Source organism: Ovis aries, chromosome 1 (genome assembly GCF_016772045.2).
Source record: "Ovis aries strain OAR_USU_Benz2616 breed Rambouillet chromosome 1, ARS-UI_Ramb_v3.0, whole genome shotgun sequence".
Taxonomy (NCBI): domain Eukaryota; kingdom Metazoa; phylum Chordata; class Mammalia; order Artiodactyla; family Bovidae; genus Ovis; species Ovis aries.
The window spans coordinates 103,054,050-103,072,084 of record NC_056054.1 but is presented as its reverse complement, the minus strand read 5'-3'; the positions used below and the strand labels follow the sequence as shown (position 1 = coordinate 103,072,084).

General features: G+C 40.5%; 1 protein-coding gene and 1 long non-coding RNA gene across 4 annotated transcripts; both read right to left on the bottom strand.

Moving 5' to 3' along the window:
• Positions 1-329: 329 nt before the first annotated feature.
• LOC105615728 (uncharacterized) lies at positions 330-1,693 on the bottom strand. The gene is made up of 2 exons (XR_003590746.2): positions 1,652-1,693; positions 330-930 (listed from the first exon to the last, which is right to left on the bottom strand). It is a non-coding gene; the product is annotated as an uncharacterized LOC105615728 (long non-coding RNA).
• Positions 330-10,020, bottom strand: LOC443313 (type II small proline-rich protein). 3 transcript variants are annotated; one of them, XR_009599772.1, is made up of 2 exons: positions 9,979-10,020; positions 330-930 (listed from the first exon to the last, which is right to left on the bottom strand). XR_009599772.1 is itself a non-coding variant. In XM_060411886.1 (2 exons), exon 2 carries the CDS (start codon positions 9,221-9,223, stop codon positions 9,005-9,007), a length of 219 nt encoding a protein of 72 aa, XP_060267869.1. In that variant the 5' UTR covers positions 9,224-9,242; positions 9,979-10,020; the 3' UTR covers positions 8,582-9,004.
• Positions 10,021-18,035: the final 8,015 nt, after the last annotated feature.

Here is an 18,035-nt window from a genome sequence, read left to right as displayed (position 1 = left end):
CGAGTGCTATTTACGAGTCTGGCATATGCCAACTAAATTATACACATTCATTGAATATTGATTCCTCAATAGCTTGAAATGAAATACAATTTTCCCTACATTTTACTAAAAGGACTGAAAACCAGGAGAGGTAAATATTTTGTTCCTCAACCATCAAGTGATAATTAAGGAAATAGCATGGAACTGAAATTATATAGAAGTATTCTTTGATAAGAGTCAAAATTTAGACAACGCTGATTGTGAGAGCTTGAACCTCAGCGTCAAAGGATAGAAACAAAACAGGATGATGATACGGTATTACTAAAAGCAGTTTGAAAAGAAAGGAAACATTTTTGTCATCACACAAAGGAACTGTAGTTTATTCATGAAGAGGAGGATAAGCAACGGTTGACCAGCTGGTAGAAACCCCTGCCCAGGCGACAGACAGATACAAGAGAGGGAGAGAATCCTCTGATGGTGCCCGGGAGAAAAGCTGCTGCTCTTCCATTTGAAGCTCTGGGATGCTTTCTCAGCTGTCCTCTCAGAGCAGAGTAGAACAGCAGCCTCAGGAAGGAAACCCCTGGCTGTCAGGAATCACCACAGACATACTGCAGGCTGAAGGATGGAGAAGCTTCTTCTGTATCCATGATAGGCTTTAAAGAGAAGATGAAGGTGGAGCTGTGGAGCTGGGTGAGTCAGTTGTCTTCATCCTTTCCTGATCCAGATAAAAGCTGATGCTTCTACTTGCTTTTGGGTGGGCACTTCTGCTGGCATTGTTGGGGAGGTGGCACAGGAGGGCATTTTTGCTGACACTTTGGAGGTGGGCATGGCTCAGGGCACTTTGGAGGTGGGCAGGGCTCAGGGCACTTGGGGGGGCACACTACTGGAGGTGGCTGGCAGGGCTGCTTGCACTGCTGCTGCTGATAAGACATCTTTCTGGAGTCTTAGAATCTGAAAGAAATTACATGACAGTATTCACAAGAAAGAACTGCTACAGGGAGAAAAGTCTGAGCTTTATAATATCAGATAGAATCTCTACAGTCTCTAAGAATGTGGTGTGATCTCTTTAATTCCTTTCAGTGAATTTCTGGCCTCTCTCTCCCTCTTCAACAAATTGTATTATTGGCTCAGAGAAAATCTTTTCTTTTAACATACAACCTTTCAAAAAATTTTTATGCAAAAACCAATCAAAGTTATTCTGGTCTTCTTTTTTTTTTTCTGAAAAGAGCATCTTCAAGAAAGGCCATCAAGTGTTCCAAAATCCTGGGTAAGCTCACAAGCAATTCTCATCATCATTATCTATCATGAGGTCCCAGAAGTATGACCTGTGTACAGAGCAAATGGCCACCAGGAAGGGCCCTACACCTTCAGAGATAAATGTCTCTTAAATAAGAGCAGAAGGACACAAGAAAGATACAGAAAGAGGAAAAATACTTTGTTCTTTACCTCTTCTTATCACAGATTTTGTTTTAACCTCTTCATTAAAGGAATTCAAACTCTGTACCAGAAACTTAATAAATACTGTATATCACTGTGTTCAAATCCCAAGCTCCCATCCACTAAGGAGCATTAAAGTCATGACAATAACTGGACACACCAAATTTGCTAGAGCCAGAATTAATTCATAAGTAGAGAGCCCAAGAATAAAGCTGAACTGAAGACTCAGACTCACCAGGTTCTCCAAAGTCTCTCCGGACTTGAGTAGCAGGAGGATGGCAGTGATACAGCAGAGGGCCTTTTATAGGGAATTGCTGCCCCACCCAGGAGGAAGCAGAGCTGCCAAAACTGGCCCGGTTCAGTCACTTCCCAACCAAAATGCAAATCCATCCATAAGTGGCTTGACAGGGACTCCAGAAGGAGGAAGTATCCTGCTCCAGGATCTCCTCACTGGATTATCTTCCTATGACTTCTTAAGCTCTCAGTTTCAGGGGTTGGTTTATGGCAGTGGGAGGATTTGGGAGGGTTCTTTAACTTGGAGTCAAAGCCTCCCTTTCTTGATTGGAGAAGATTCTTCTTTGATACCTTTCACCTTCTATGAATTATAGAAGTGCCTGTCTTGTCCCACTTAAATTGGTTGCCATTTTGTTGTACTCCCTGGGTTGAAAGAGCCTGGCTATCTAGTGACACCTTTCTCTTTACCTCAAGTCCTTCTTATAATGCTTTTCCCTTTGATCCATGACCTCCTAATCTGCCTCCTTTCTTCTTCTAAAATGGACCAAGGGCAGCTTGCAGATCATCTCTCCAGCCTTCCCATCATAATACTTAGATATGTTCAGTAAAGTGGTGACTTCTAGAACCTCCTTTCACTGCTTTTCTCCCTCAGATAAAAGACATCAAGCTGATTCTTGCAGCCTTTAGAAATCTGTTTCACCTTGGGTCACAGGGAATTCACTAAGAGTTTAGCATCATCTACTGTAATTCAGGTATTGCCACAGTCCAGACTCTAGACCAACAACAGAAAGAAGCTTTTTGCACATAACCCCCCAACGTGACGTACCACCTACTCCTACATAATTTCTCCCTACTGTCCTCTTTGTACTACTTCATTCTATGAAATAAACTCAGAGCATTGGTCAAATTTTCTGACATCCTTCCCTTTTGAAATATCAAAAGGCCCAATCTGGTAAGTAATGCCATAAAACAACTGTTTTTTAATGAAAGTTGAAATCACTGTGAGCCGTTCAATCACTGAAATTAATTGCCATTCATATACAATTTCTCAATCATTAATAAGAATTTCACTGTAATTTAAACCAATTTTTTAGATTTACCGTACTGGTTACATGGAATATATGTTAAATAAACCTCTTTCCTGGTCACTTCCTTCATATAATTTGTCAGTATGCTGGAAGGAAGCATAAGTAATTTATGAGTCATTTTGACTAGCACAGGGTGCCCAGATAATTGGTCAAATATTATTCTATGTATTTCTATTTGTATTTGAATGAGTTGGGCTTCCCTGGTGGCTCAGTGGTCAAGTGTCTGCCTAACAAGCAGGAGATGCCAGTTTGATCACCAGATCAGGAAAATCCTCTGGATAAGGAAATGGCAACCCACTAAAGTATTCTTGCCTGGAGAATCCCACAGAGAGAGGGCTACATTCCATGGGGTCACAAAGAGTCACACACAACTTAGCAACAGACTTTCACCTTTCAATATATAAATCAGTGGTCTGGGTAAAGGAGGTGCCCTCTATAAGGTGGGTAGTCCTTCATCCATTGAAGGCCTCATTTTTGAGTTCTTTTTTCTTGTTATCATCTTTTTTTTTAATTTTTATTTTTACTTTATTTTACTTTACAATACTGTATTGGTTTTGCCATACATTGACATGAATCCGCCACAGGTGTATATGAGTTACCAATCCTGAGCCCCCCTCCCACCTCCCACCCCATATCATCTCTCTGGATCATCCCCGTGCACCAGCCCCAAGCATCCTGCATCCTGTATCCTGTATCGAACATAAACTGGCGATTCATTTCTTACGTGATAGTACACATGTTAGTCTTTGTTTTGTTTCATTTTTGTCTATTCTCTCTGCTTCTTTGTTTCTGTAAGTTTGGTTTTGTTGCTATCATTTGTGTTGAGTTTAGTGTGTCTGTTTTATTTGTGTGTGTGTGTGTGTCTGTGTTTTGTTTTGTTGCTGTCTATTTATATTTTTCTTGGGTTTTGTTTGTTTTCTTTTCCTTTTATTTATTTTTCTTCTTTTCTCTGGCCACAGTTGTGGCTTGTGGACGCTCGGCTCCCCATCAGGAATCAGACCTCTGTACCTCTGTGATAGGAACACTGAGTCCAGGATGCTGTACTGCCAGAGAATCTGGGGTCCATAGAATATCAATTCACATGTGCTATCCTGGAAGTGTGTATTTCAACACCAAGCCCTCACTCCACCCAACTGCCTATAGACTCCAGTGCCTATAGACTCCATGCCAAACAAGCAGCAAGACAGAAAACAGCCTCGCCCATCAGTAGATAGGCTGCCTAGTAATTCTAGGCCCACAGACATCCCCAAACACCCTGCTTATCAGAGGGAAAAGACTCAGTTCCAATCGCCAGAGCCCAGACACTAAGCCCTCCCACAGGGACGCTTACACAAGCCCCTGGACCAATCTCACCTACCAGGGGACAGACAACAGAAGTAAACAGAACTGCAACCCTGCCACCTGTGAAAAGGAGACCATAAAAACAGTAAGATATTCAAAATATAATGACAGAGAATTCTGTTGCAGATGGAGAAGCAAAGTATAAACCCAGAAGACCAAATAAATGAAGTGGAAACAGGTAATCTTTCTCATAAAGAACTCATAGTATTCAGAATTCTGTTTCCAGTGTTTCCCCATCTATTTGCCATGAAGTGATGGGACCAGATGCCATGATTTTAGAGTTTTGAATGTTGAGTTTTAAGCCAGCTTTTTCAATCTCCTCTTTCTCCTTCTTAAGAGGCTCTTTAGTTTCTCTTCACTTTCTTCCAGAAGGGTGGTATCATCTGTACACCTGAGGTTATTGACGTTTCTGCCGGCAATCTTGATTCTAGCTTGTGCTTGAACCAGCCCAGCATTTCGCATGATTTACTCTCATATAAGTTAAATAAGCAGGGAAACAATATACAGCCTTGACTTCCTCTTTTCCCAGTTTTGAACTGGTCTGTGTTCCCACTTAGATAGCATATTAGAAAGCAGAGACATTACTTTGCCAACAAAGGTCCATCCAGACAAAGCTATGGTTTTTCCAACAGTCATGTATGGATGTGACTGTTAGACTATAAAAAAGCTGAGCACCAAAGAACTGATGCTTTTGAACTATGGTGGTGAAGAAGACTATTGAGAGTCCTTCAAAGTGCAAGGAGATCAAACCAGTGCATCCTAAAGGAAATCAGTCCTGAGGATTCATTGGGAGGACTGATGCTAAAGCTGACACTTCAATACTTTGACCACCTGAGGTGAAGAAGTGACTCATTTGAAAAGACCCTGAGGCTGGGAAAGATTGAAGGCAGGAGGAGAAGGAACAACAGAGGATGAGCTGGCTGGATGGCATAACCAATTTTTACATGCATTTTGCTGCATCCTGCGTCAGACATAGACTGGCGATTCAATTCACATGATAGTATACATGTTAGAACATTTTGATGGACATGAGTTTGAGCAACCTCTGACCAGGAAGCCAAGTGTGCTACAGTCCATGGGGTGGTGCAGAATCAGACACGACTGAGTGACTGAAGTGTACTGAACTTGACTGTTCCATGTCTGGTTCTAACTGTTGCTTCTTGAGCTGTATAGAGATTTCTCAGGAGGCAGGTATGGTAGTCTGGTATTATTATCTCTTTAAGAATTTTCCACACTTTGTTGAGACCCCCAGAGTCGAAGGTTTCAGGGTAGTCAATGACACAGAAATAAATATTTTTCTGGAATTCTCTTGTTTTATCTATGGCAGTCAGAATTACTGCCATTACCCTTATCATAATTTGGCCTCAGGCCAAACTACAGGGAGGGAACACAGCCCCATCCATCAGCAGAAAGTTGGACTGAAGATTTACTGAGCATGGCCTTGCCCACCAGAGCAAGAACCAGTTTTCTCCACAGCCAGTCTCTCCCATTAGGAAGCTTCCACAAGCCTCATATCCTCATCCATCAAGGGTAGACAGAATGAAAACCACAATCACAGAAAACTAAGCAAACTGGTCACATGGATCATAACCTCATCTAACTCGATGAAACCATGAGCCATGCCATGTAGTGCCACCCAAGAAGAGATGGTGGAGAGTTCTAACAGAATGTGTTCACTGGAGAAGGGAATGGTAAACCACCAGCATTCTTGCCTTGAGAACCCCCTGAATATTATGAAAAGCAATCATAAAGATCAGAGAGAGAAATGAAGGAAACAATAGCAAAGATTAATGTAACTAAAAGGTGGTTCTTTGTGAAGATAAACAAAACTAATAAACATTTTGCCAGACTCATCATGAAAAAATGGTAGAAGACTCAAATCAATAAAATAAGAAAAGAAAAAGAAGTTACAATTGACGTGATAGAAATACAAAAGATCATAAGAGACTACTACAAGCAATGATATGTCAATAAAATGGACAACCTGTAAGAAATGGATAAACACTTAGAAAAGTACAACTTTTGAAGACTGAACCAGAAAGGAACAGAAAATATGAACAGACCACACACAAGCACTGAAATAGGAACTGTGATTAAAAAACTTCCAACAAACAAACGTCCAGGACCAGATGGCCTCACAGGCAAGTTCTATCAAACATTTAGAGGAGAGCTAACACCTATCCTTCACAAGCTTTTCCAAAAACTGCAGAGAGAGGAACACTCTCCAGCTCTTTTTATGAGACCAAGAACACCCTGATATAAAAACTAGTATGGGAATACAAAAGACCCCAAAAAGAGAAAAATAGAGGTCCATATCACTGATATACATAGACACAAAAGTCCTCAACAAAATACTAGCAGACAGAAACCAACAACACAGACAAAGCAACACACAACACAATCAAGTGAAATTTATCTCAAGGATGTTTTGCTATCTCCTAATCAATCAGTATGATACAGCACATCAAAAAACTGAAGAATAAAAACCATATGATCATCTCAATAGATGCAGAAAAAGCTTTTGACAAAATTCAACAACCATTCATGATTAAAAATTCTCCAGAAAGTGGGTAGGTAGAGGGAACCTACCTCAACAGGGAAAGGTCACATATGACAGACTCAAAGCAAATATAATTTTCAATAGTGAATAAATGTTTATAATAGCCAAAACATGGAAACAACCTAGATGTCCATCAGCAGATGAATGGATAAGAAAGCTGTGGTACATATACACAATGGAGTATTACTCAGCCATTAAAAAGAATACATTTGAATCAGTTCTAATGAGATGGATGAAACTGGAGCCGATTATACAGAGTGAAGTAAGCCAGAAAGAAAAACACCAATACAGTATACTAACACATATATATGGAATTTAGAAAGATGGTAATGATGACCCTGTATGCGAGACAGCAAAAGAGACACAGATGTATAGAATGGACTTTTGGACTCTGAAGGAGAGGGAGAGGGTGGGATGATTTGGGAGACTGGCACTGAAACATGTATACTATCATGTAAGAAATGAAGTGCCAGTCTATGTTCAATATAGGATACAGGATGCTTGGGGCTGGTGCATGGGGATGATCCAGAGAGATGATATAGGGTGGGAGGTGGGAGGGGGATTCAGGATTGGGAGCTTGTGTACACCCGTGGTGGATTCATGTCAATGTATGGCAAAACCAATACAGTATTGTAAAGTAAAATAAAGTAAAAAACAAAAAACAACAACAACAAAAAACAACTGAGAGCACTTCCTCTAAGATCAGTAACAAGAGAGGGATGTCCACTCTCACCACTGTTATTCAACATAGTTTTAGAAGTCCTAGCCATAATGATCAGAGTAGAAAAATAAATTTAAAAAAATCTAAACTGGAAAAGAAGAAGTAAAACTGTCACTGTTTGCAGATGACATGATAGTATACATAGGAAATTGTAAAGAGGTTACAAGAAGACTACTAGGGCTAATCATTGAATCTGGTAAGGTTGCAGGATACAAAATTAATGCACATAAATCCCTTGCATTCCTATGTACTAGCTATGAAAGATTAGAAAGATAAATTAAGGAAACCCATTTACCACTGCAACAAAAATAATAAAATACCAAGGGGTAAAGCTACCTACTGAGGTAAAAGATCTATACTCAGGAAACTATAAGACACTGATGAAAGAAATCAAACAGGACACAGAGGGAGAGAGATACAATGTTCATGAATCTTCTTGGTTGCTGTGCTAGTTATGTCTGGGTCACCTCCCTGCTGGAGCAAGCATGGTGGCGAGGCGATGATGGTGATGGTGGAGATGATGGAGACAATGGTGATCTGCTGTCTTCCCAGTGCCATTGCTGTGCCCCATCATGTGCAAATTAAATTACACACAATCATGTAATTTTTATCCCTCAGATATTTTGCAGTGTAACACTATTTTCCCCATTTCAGTAAAGGGACTTTAATTCTGAGGAGTTAAATCATTTTCTACTCAAATTAGTCAAGCAATAATTGTCATGGATTTTAAATTCTATAGAAATAATATTTTTTAAAAGAGCTTTCTTTGTTTTTTAAACAGTGTATTTGTTTATTAATGTATTTTGGCAACGCTAGGTCTTCACTGCTACATGGGCTTTTCTCTAGTTGTGATGAGTCGGGGCTGCTGCTTGTTGCGGTGTGCGGACTTTACACGGAACTGACTTCTCTTGCTGCGGAGCACAGGCTCTAGGGTGCTTGGACTTCAGTAGCTGCAGCTTGTGCACCAGTAGTTGCGGACCCTGGGCTCTAGAGCACAGGCTTAATAGTTGTGTCCCGTGGGCTTAGTTGTTCCACAGAACGTGGGATCTTCCTGGACCAGGGATCGAACTCATGTCTCCTGCACTGGCAGGCTGATTCTGTACCACTGACCCATCAGGGAAGATCAGAAAGGATCTCTGATATTACTCACAATTCAGACAACACTGATTGTGGGAGCTGGAACTTCAGGATCAAAGAATAGCGATAAACCCAAACACAAGATGCTATTGCAATAAGTGCTTTTAATAGAAAGAAAACATTTTTGCCATCACAAAAGAGAACTATAGTTTATTCAGGAAGTGGAGAACAAGGAACAATAGTCTAGTTGGTAGAAACCCCTGCCCAGGTGACAGACAGACACAGAAGATGGAGAGAACCTTCTGATAGTGCCCAGGAGGAGAGCTGCTGCTCTTCTCTCTGAAGCACTGTGTTTTCTCAGCTGTCTTCCCAGACACAAGTGATGTAGCAGCCTCAGGAAGTAAACCTCTGGCTGTCAAGAGTCCCCACAGGCATATTGCAGGGTGAAGGATGGAGAAGCTTCTTCTGTATCCATGACCCGCTTTGAAGAGAAGATGAAGGTGGAGCTGTGGAGCTGGGTGAGTCAGTTGTCCTCATCCTTTCCTGACCAGATAAAAGCTGATGCTTCTACTTGCTTTTTGGTGGGCACTTCTGCTGGCATTGTTGGGGAGGTGGCACAGGAGGGCATTTTTGCTGACACTTTGGAGGTGGGCATGGCTCAGGGCACTTTGGAGGTGGGCAGGGCTCAGGGCACTTTGGAGGTGGGCAGGGCTCAGGGCACTTGGGGGGGCACAATACTGGAGGTGGCTGGCAGGGCTGCTTGCACTGCTGCTGCTGATAAGACATCTTTCTGGAGTCTTCGAATCTGAAAGAAGTTAAATGACAGTGTTCACATGAAGGAATTGCTACAGGGAGAAAAGTCTGAGCTTATATAATACCATCAGATAGAATCTGTGTAGTCTCTAACGTGCTTAATTTCTTCTACTCTTTTTCACAAATTTATGACTTCTCCCTCCATCATCAAGAGAGTATTTAATTAGTCAGAAGAAAACCTTCTCTCATACAATTATTCCAAAATTTGGTTTTTGTTTGAAAGAATCAAGCAATATTTTCAGTTGTTACTTTGATTTTATAAAAATAGCATCTTTAAGAAAATCCATCATAAGTTCTGAAATTCTGTGTAAGCTCACAAGCAATTTCCATCATCATTATCTCTCATGAAGTCTGAACAGGATGACTTGTGTACAGAGCAAAGATTCACCGGGAAGGATACAAGGGCTCTACACCTTCTAAGATAAATGCTTCTGTACCAGAGTGAAGGGATACCAAAAACTACAGAAAACGGAAAAGTACTTTTGTCCTTACCTCTTCATGTCAAAAACTTCATATTTATTTTATTTTTAAATAAGAGAATTCAAACTCTGTACCAGAAACTTAATAAATACAGTATATCATTGGGCAGAAATTTCAAGTTCCTATCAACCACCAACAAAGTAGCATTAAATACGATCATAACTTTGGACACAGCATATTTGCTCTCTCCAGCATAAATTCAACATTGGGAGCCCCAGAACAAAGTAGAACCGAAGGATCAGACTCACCAGTTTCTCCAAAATCAATCGGGACTTGAGTAGCAGGAGGATGGTTGTGGTGCAGCAGAGGGCCTTTTATTGGGCCTTACTGCCCCTCCCAGGGAAGTGGAGCTGCCACAACTGGCCTGGTTCAGTCATTTCCCAAGCAAAATGCAAATCCATCCATAAGTGGCTTGACAGGGACTCTGAAAAGAGGAAACATCCTGCTCTAGGATCTCCTCACTGGATTATGTTCTCATGACTCAGAGAGTCTCTGCCTTAGCTCTCAGGGATTTTCAGCAGTGGGAGGATTTGGCAGGTTCTCTAACTTGTAGTCAAGGGCTCCCCTTCTTGTTTGAGGAAGATGGCTCTTTTCTATCTTTCACCTTCCTTGAGTTATAAAACTTCCTATCTTGTTCCACTTGAACTGGTTGCCATTTTGCAGTACATACTGAGTTGAAAAGGGCCTGGCTCCCTGGTGACAGCTTTCTCTCTACCTCAAGTTCTTCTTATAATGATTTCCCCCTTGATCCATGGCCTGCTAATCTAAGCCTCCTTTCTTCTTGTCCTGTTCAGACTTCATGAGAGATAATGATGATGGGAATTGCTTGTGAGCTTACACAGAATTTCAGAACTTATGATGGGTTTTCTTAAAGATGCTATTTTCATAAAATCAAAGTAACAACTGAAAATATTGCTTGGTTCTTTCAAACAGTAAACAAATTTTGGAATAATTATAATGCATTGAAGACCTGAATAGAAGAAGACTCATCCTCTCCTGGTAAAAGATAATTCCCCTGCCTGTTGGCCTTCAGCAGGATTTTGGCTCAGTAGAGTTTGAATTTTCCAGCTCGGTAGCCTTCCCATCATGATACTTAGATGTGTTCAGTGAAATGGTGACCTCTAGAATCTTCCTTTCACTGCCACACTCCATAAAAAGCAGGACATCAAGCAAATCCCTCTGACCTTTATAAATCTATTTTACCTTGGATCACAGAGAATTCAATACGAGTGTAACATCACCGATAAAATAATTCAGATGTTCCAGCAACTTAGACTCTAGACCTACAACTGAAAACAAAGCTTTTTGCTCCTAACTCCCCAACTTGACATACCATCTACTCCTGCATAATTTCTCCCAAGTGGCCCCTCTGTATTTCTTCCACTTTTGAACAAAGCTTAGAGAATTGTTCAGAATTTCTGGCTTCCTGCCTCTTTGAAATGATTGGAAAACCTAATCTAGAAAGCAATGCCATTCAAACATCTAATTATATACGAAAGTTGCTACTGCTGCTGCTAAGTCACTTCAGTCGTGTTCGACTCTGTGCGACCCCATAGACGGCAGCCCATCAGGCTCCTCTGTCCCTGGGATTCTCCAGGCAAGAGTACTGGAGTGGGTTACCATTTCAAATCACTGTATTAATAATTCATTCAGTATAGTTAATTGCCATTCATGCATAACATCTTAATCATTAATAATAATTTTATTATACTTTCAATTCATTTAAAAATCTATTTTAAAATGTTAAAAGATTTTCCATATCAGTCACAGTGGAATATAAATCAAATGATCCTATTTCCTGCTCTGCTTTCTTTATGAAATTTGTCAGTGTGCTGGAAGGTTTGATAGTTCATTTATGAGTGAATTTGACTGGCACAGGGTGCCCAGATATTTGCTTAAACACTATCCTGTGTGTTTCTCTAAGGCTGTTTGTGAATAAGGTAAGAGGAGCCTGGCAGGCTACCGTCCACAGGGTCGCACAGAGTTGGACACAACTGAAGTGACTTAGCAGGCACATGCAATGTTTAAATTAGTAGACTGAATAAAAAAGGTTGCCTTCTATAAGGTGGGTAGTTCTCATCAGTGCATTGAAGACCTGAATAGAACAAGACTCACCCTCTCCTGGTAAGAGATAATTCCCCTGCCTGTTGGCCTTCAGCAGGGTTTTGGCTCGGTAGAGTTTGAATTTTCCAACTTTAGTTATTTCTCTTTTTCTCTGTCTCTCTGTGTGTCTCTCACTCTTTCTTTATAAAATATATATATAATATATGCATTGTAATATGCAATTTCATCTGCAATTTCACGTACATGATTTTCTGTAGCCAATTAAACTAGAAATAAAAATGTTAGTATAAATTGAAGTTAAAGTAAACCTATTAATGTTACATGATACATGTGATCTGTAATTTTGACAAATATAATGAGCCTTTAGGGAATAACTAACATTCTATGAACAATGCCCTAGTATGTTTTCCAACCCTGACCAAAGATTTTGTTTCTGCCTTTCATAGATTTAGCATTCAATGATGTTTCTACTGTCCCCTGTTCTTTCCCGGAGCTGAACAGTCCTCTTTTCTGCGCTGTCCCCTTGGGCACTCAGGCTTTTTATGGTGGGCCTTGGCTTTTGAGGGTTCCTGTCTAGTTTAGAAATAAGTTATAATGTTGGGTTTATGTTACTGTAGAATGCGGAAACACATTTTTGATGAACTCAGGATGTCCCTCCTATTCCTCACCCCTATGCTTCCTTAGACTGCTATGAAGTGCTTAAAATTCTTTATCAGGAAATAAATCTTTGTATTCCAATTAAATTTGAGGTTTAAATTGTGTGAAACAATAATAAATGTAAGATACTGTGTAAGACTCACACCATCACATACAAATGATTGAAAGCAGGTTTGTGAGGGGAGAGAGAATCAGAGCACTAAAGGTCTGAAGTCTACGGTAATTATGAACTTAGGGCTTATCTGATACATTTGCTTTCTTCTACTCTCACCCAAGATGTTTTAGGCTTCTAAAAGACAATAATTCAAAAATTATGTTAATGTTTATTCTCTGTCTTCTCCTTCAATTGTCCAGACACCTCAGCTTACTGTGTTACACTTTGCTCCCCAGTGTATACCTCTTAACTCTCCAGCATTGGTACACTGACATGTTGTCTATACATTTACTGACTAGTCCTTTCACATCTTTTCAAATTCTTCCTGTGGTCAGGAGGGCTGAATAATGGTTGCCAATTAAACATCTAAAGTAATATTGGTAGATCTTCCTTCCTTGTCTTGGCCAAACTATCAGGATGCTTTTCAAGAATGTGGTTTGATAAATGGAAAAGGAGGAAGAACAGGAGAATGAGGAGGAAGAGGAAGTGGAGATACGGGATACTGTGACAGACTCACCAGCTATGCTCCAGCAAATAAAGGATTACTGAATCAACCCATCATCACATCGGTTAAACAGGTTAGGTTCCCTGAACTGTCACTGCCCCTGTCAGTAAGGAACAGCTTTCAGCCAAGATTACCACTGACCATGACCATCCAGGAACAGAGCCATCACAACAGCACCTTCAGGATGAGTGTCCACAAGCAGTGTCATCACCAAATGTTTCCGTAAACTATTACAGTTGCCCCTGTGTACTAAGTGCCTGAGTGCAGTCAGAATACCTGTTTTGTACTCAATAATGGGGACCCATATAGTAGGATGAGACAGTAGTAGTCACACTTTGATGTAATTTCCCCTGAGTATGCCATAAGGACTTTCATAGCCTCTCTCATCTCAAGGTGGGGCTGATCCTCAGGGTAACCTGATCCACCATGATGTGCCTACCGCTTTAATCCCATCAAAAACACATGCTCTTATCTATTCTGTTTATTGGTTTTCCATCTATAGCAAAGAAAAAAGGTGATAATTGTACCCTACATTTCATCAGGCAACCTACTGCTGCCTTTTGTCCATTATAAACTCAAGATTTTTCCTCCATTCAGTCTTCAAGTTTTACAGTTACATATTGATACATCACATGAATAATGTGGATTCATATGCCACATTATCATGTAGCCCTGTAGGGAGTGTTTCCTAGACTCCATCTATTAGCTAGTTAGAATAGGAAGAAGAAGTCCAGAATGGCAGCGGCTAAAAAACAAAGAAGGGAAAAGCCCATGAAAATAGAACAAAGGAAGGTCCGTGGACCAGAGTGAGAACCTCAGGTAAAACAGCCCTCCTGGCTAGCCCAATTTAGGTAGGGCAGGCTCAGGGGAGGAGAAAAAACATATAAAAGAGGAGCCAAAATTGAGCTGGAGGGCTCTCTTCTCTTTGCATCTTTTGGGTTGGCCAGCCCTCACACCTGGAGGATATATTTTCCTTTGCTTGCCAAATAAAACTGAGCTGTAACTGCTTATTTAACATATATGCAGAGTACATCATGAGAAACTCTGGGCTGGAGGAAGCACAAGCTGGAATCAAGATTGCTGGAAGAAATAGCAATAACCTCAGATATGCAGATGACACCACCCGTATGGCAGAAAGTGAAGAAGAACTAAAGAGCCTCTTGATGAAAGTGAAAGAGGAGAGTGAAAAGTTGGCTTAAAACTCAACATTCAGAAAACTAAGATCATGGCATCTGGTCGCATCACTTCATGGCAAATATAGGGGGAAATGAAGGAAACAGTGGCTGGCTTGATAACGGGGGCTCCCAAATCACTGCAAATGATGATTGTAGCCTTGAAAGTAAAAGACACTTACTCCTTGCAGGAAAAGTTATGACCAACCTAGACAGCATATTCAAAAGCAGAGACATTACTTTGCCAACAAAGGTCCGTCTAGTCAAGGCTATGGTTTTTCCAGTGGTCATATATGGATGTGAGAGTTGGACTATAAAGAAAGCTGAGTGCTGAAGAACTGATGGTTTTGAACTGTGGTGTTGGAGAAGACTCTTGAGAGTCCCTTGGACTGCAAGGAGATCCAATCAGTCCATCCTAAAGGAGATCAGTCCTGAGTGTTCATTGGAAGGACTGATGTTGAGGCTGAAGCTCCAATACTTTGGCCACCTGATGCAAAGAACTGGCTCATCTGAAAAGACCTCGATGCTGGAAAAGATTGAGGGCAGGAGGAGAAGGGAATGACAGAGGATGAGATGGTTGGATGGCATCACAGACTCAATGGACACGGGTTTGGGTAGACTCTGGGAGTTGGTGATGGACAGGGGAGCCTGGCGTGCTGCAGTTCATGGGGTTGCAAAGAGTTGGACGTGACTGAGAGACTTAACTGAACACTGATTTGCCCATCACTTCACATTTTTGCTGCAGTGAGACAGAACCGAGGAAATTACAAGCTTCCCTGACACATCCAAATAATATATTTTGTAATAGATGTATTCTGGAAAACAAAACTCAAAAGCTATTGACACATTACTACAGTTCTGCTCAGTCAATAACATTTGGTACAGTTCATCATCATATTGTACAATCACAATGTCTTCCAGAGGATTCCACGTTTAAAAAGTTCTATCTGGCCTTATAAGTTTACAAAAGCAGGAGTGGTCTCAGCCAGGCCAATATATGACTTCACTCTCTCTGGCAGTTTGTATAATTGTGCTAAGAGACAGTTTTATTCTTTTGCTCTGAGTCTCTCTCAAGGTAACGTTGATTTCCCTGTTTGCATAATGCATTTATTTATTTTTTTGTCCTCAGCTACTCTTTCTCCTTCCCTCCATTTGTCACAGATTTAAACCTAAACTTTCCATGTTTGGAAGGGACGTTAGGTTCAGCCATTGTGCTTATCCAGATTTGCAAGAGAAATACCAGTCTAGCAAGTACTCCCTGTCTGTCTATTGCCATTCATACAGAGGACTAGCTCACTGTTAAACTAAATTTTGCCAAATGGGTAGAGGCACAATCCATCTCAGATACTGAACCAAATATTTCTCCTGGAGCAAAGAACACATGTGGGTACTCAGAACTGAAGAATGCTGCTGCATTCAGCAAGTATTATAGACTCCTGTACAACTTTGAATTTGGCCTTAGATAACAGTCATTGGAAAAGGTCAGTTTTACTTCCCATCCCAAAGAAAGGCAATGCCAAAAAATGTTCAAACTACCTTACTGTTGCACTCAGCTTACATGCTAGCAAAGTAATGCTCAAAATTCTCCAACAAGACTTCAACAGTAAGTAAACTGAAAACTTCCAGATGTTCAAAACTGATTTAGAATATTCAGAGGAACCAGAGACCAAATTGCTGACATCTGTTGGATCATAGAAAAAGCAGGAGAGTTCCAGAAAATCATCTACTTCTGCTTTATTGACTATGCCAAAGCCTTTGACTGTGTGGATCACAACAAACTGGAAAATTCTTCAAGAGGTGGGAATATCAGACCACCTTATCTGACTCCTGAGACATCTGTATGCAGGTCAGAAAGCAACAGTTAGAACTGGACATGGAACAACAGACTAGTTTCAAATTGGAAAAGGTGTATGTCAAGGTTGTAAATTTCATCCTGGTTATTTAACTTCTATGCACAGTACATAATGCAAAATGTCTGGCTGAAAGAAGCACAAGCTAGAATCAAAATTGCCGGGGGAGAAATATCAGTAACCTCAGATACGCAGATGACACCACCCTTATGGTAGAAAGCTAAAAGGAACTAAAAAGCCTCCTGATGAAAGTGAAAGAGGAGAGTGAAAAAGCTGGCTTAAAACTCAACATTCAGAAAAATGAAGATCATGGCATCTGGTCCCATTGCTTCATGGCAAATAGATGGGGAAACAATTGAAACAGTGTCAGACTTTATTTTCTTGGTCTCCGAAATCGCTGCAAATGGTGAGTGCAGCCATGAAATTAAAAGACGCTTGCTCCTTGGAAGAAAAGCTATGACCAACCTAGACAGTATATTAAAAAGCATAGACATTATTTTACTGACAAAGGTCCATCAAGTCAAAGCTATGGTTTTTCCAGTAGTCATGTATGGATGTGAGAGTTGGGCCATAAAGAAAGCTGAGCACTGAAGAATTGATGCTTTTAAATTGTGGTACTAGAGAAGACTCTTAAGAGTCCCTTGGACTATAAGATCATACTAGTCAATTCTACAGGAAATCAATCTTGAATATTCATTGGAAGGACTGATGCTGAAACTGAAGTTCCACTATTTTGGCCACCTGATGTGAAGAAATGACTCATTGGGAAAAAAACACACACACACACACACAAAACAAAAAAACCCTGATGCTGGGAAAGATTGAAGGCAGGAGGAGAAGGGGGCAACAGAGGATGAGCTGGTTGGATGGCATCACTGACTCCATGGGCATGAGTTTGAGCAAGTTCTGGGAGTTGGTGATGGACAAGGAAGCCTAGTGTGCTGCAGGCCTTGGGGTCACAAAGAATCAGACATGACTGAGCAACTGAACTTACTGAACTGAACAATCCAAATGAAGTGCCCTAATATTTGGAACTTACAAAGCTTCTGGCCTATGGAAATTGAAATCCATTTGGCCAGTGTTCAAATAGCATGGTCTAAGTTTGAATTGTATGAAAAAAACTATGAGATGACTTAGCAAACAAGGTGGCATGCCAAGATCAGCAGACTGCCAAAGGTCTTTGAAGTTCCAGGAGCAGGAAACACAAAGGAGACAGTCTGAGATCGCCTTGCAGCCTCTCAAAGGTATTGAATATGTAACAAGAATATAAGTCAGAATAAACCACAGCAAGATCTTTTTGTCATCCACCTCTTAGAATAAAGAAAATCAGAAACAAAAATGAATTGAATCTAATAAAACTTAAAAGTTTTTGCACAGCAAAGGGAAACATCTCAATATAGAACTACCTTATGACCCAGCAATCCCACTCCTGGGCATGTACCCAGAGAAAACCATAATTCAAAAAGATACATACAACACAGTCTTCACTGCAGCAGTATTGACAAAAGCCAAGACACAGGAGCAACCTAAATGTCCATCAACAAAAAATAAAAAAACTAATAAAAGGAATGAATAGAGAAATTGATGTACAAAAATGCAGTGGAATATTACTAATTCATTAAAAGGAATGAAGTAACACCATTTGAAGCATGGATGGACATAGAGCCTGTAACACTGTGTGAAGGAAGTCAGACAGAGAAAGAGAAATATTGTATGATATCACTGTATATGTGAAATCTAAAAAGAAATGATACAAATGAACGTATGAACAAAACAGAAACAGACTCACAGACTTAGATAACAAACTTACGGTTACCAGATGGGTTGGGTAGAGCACAGGCAAAATTAGGAGTTTGAGACTGACATGTACAAACTGCTATATTTAAAATAGATAACCCCTAAG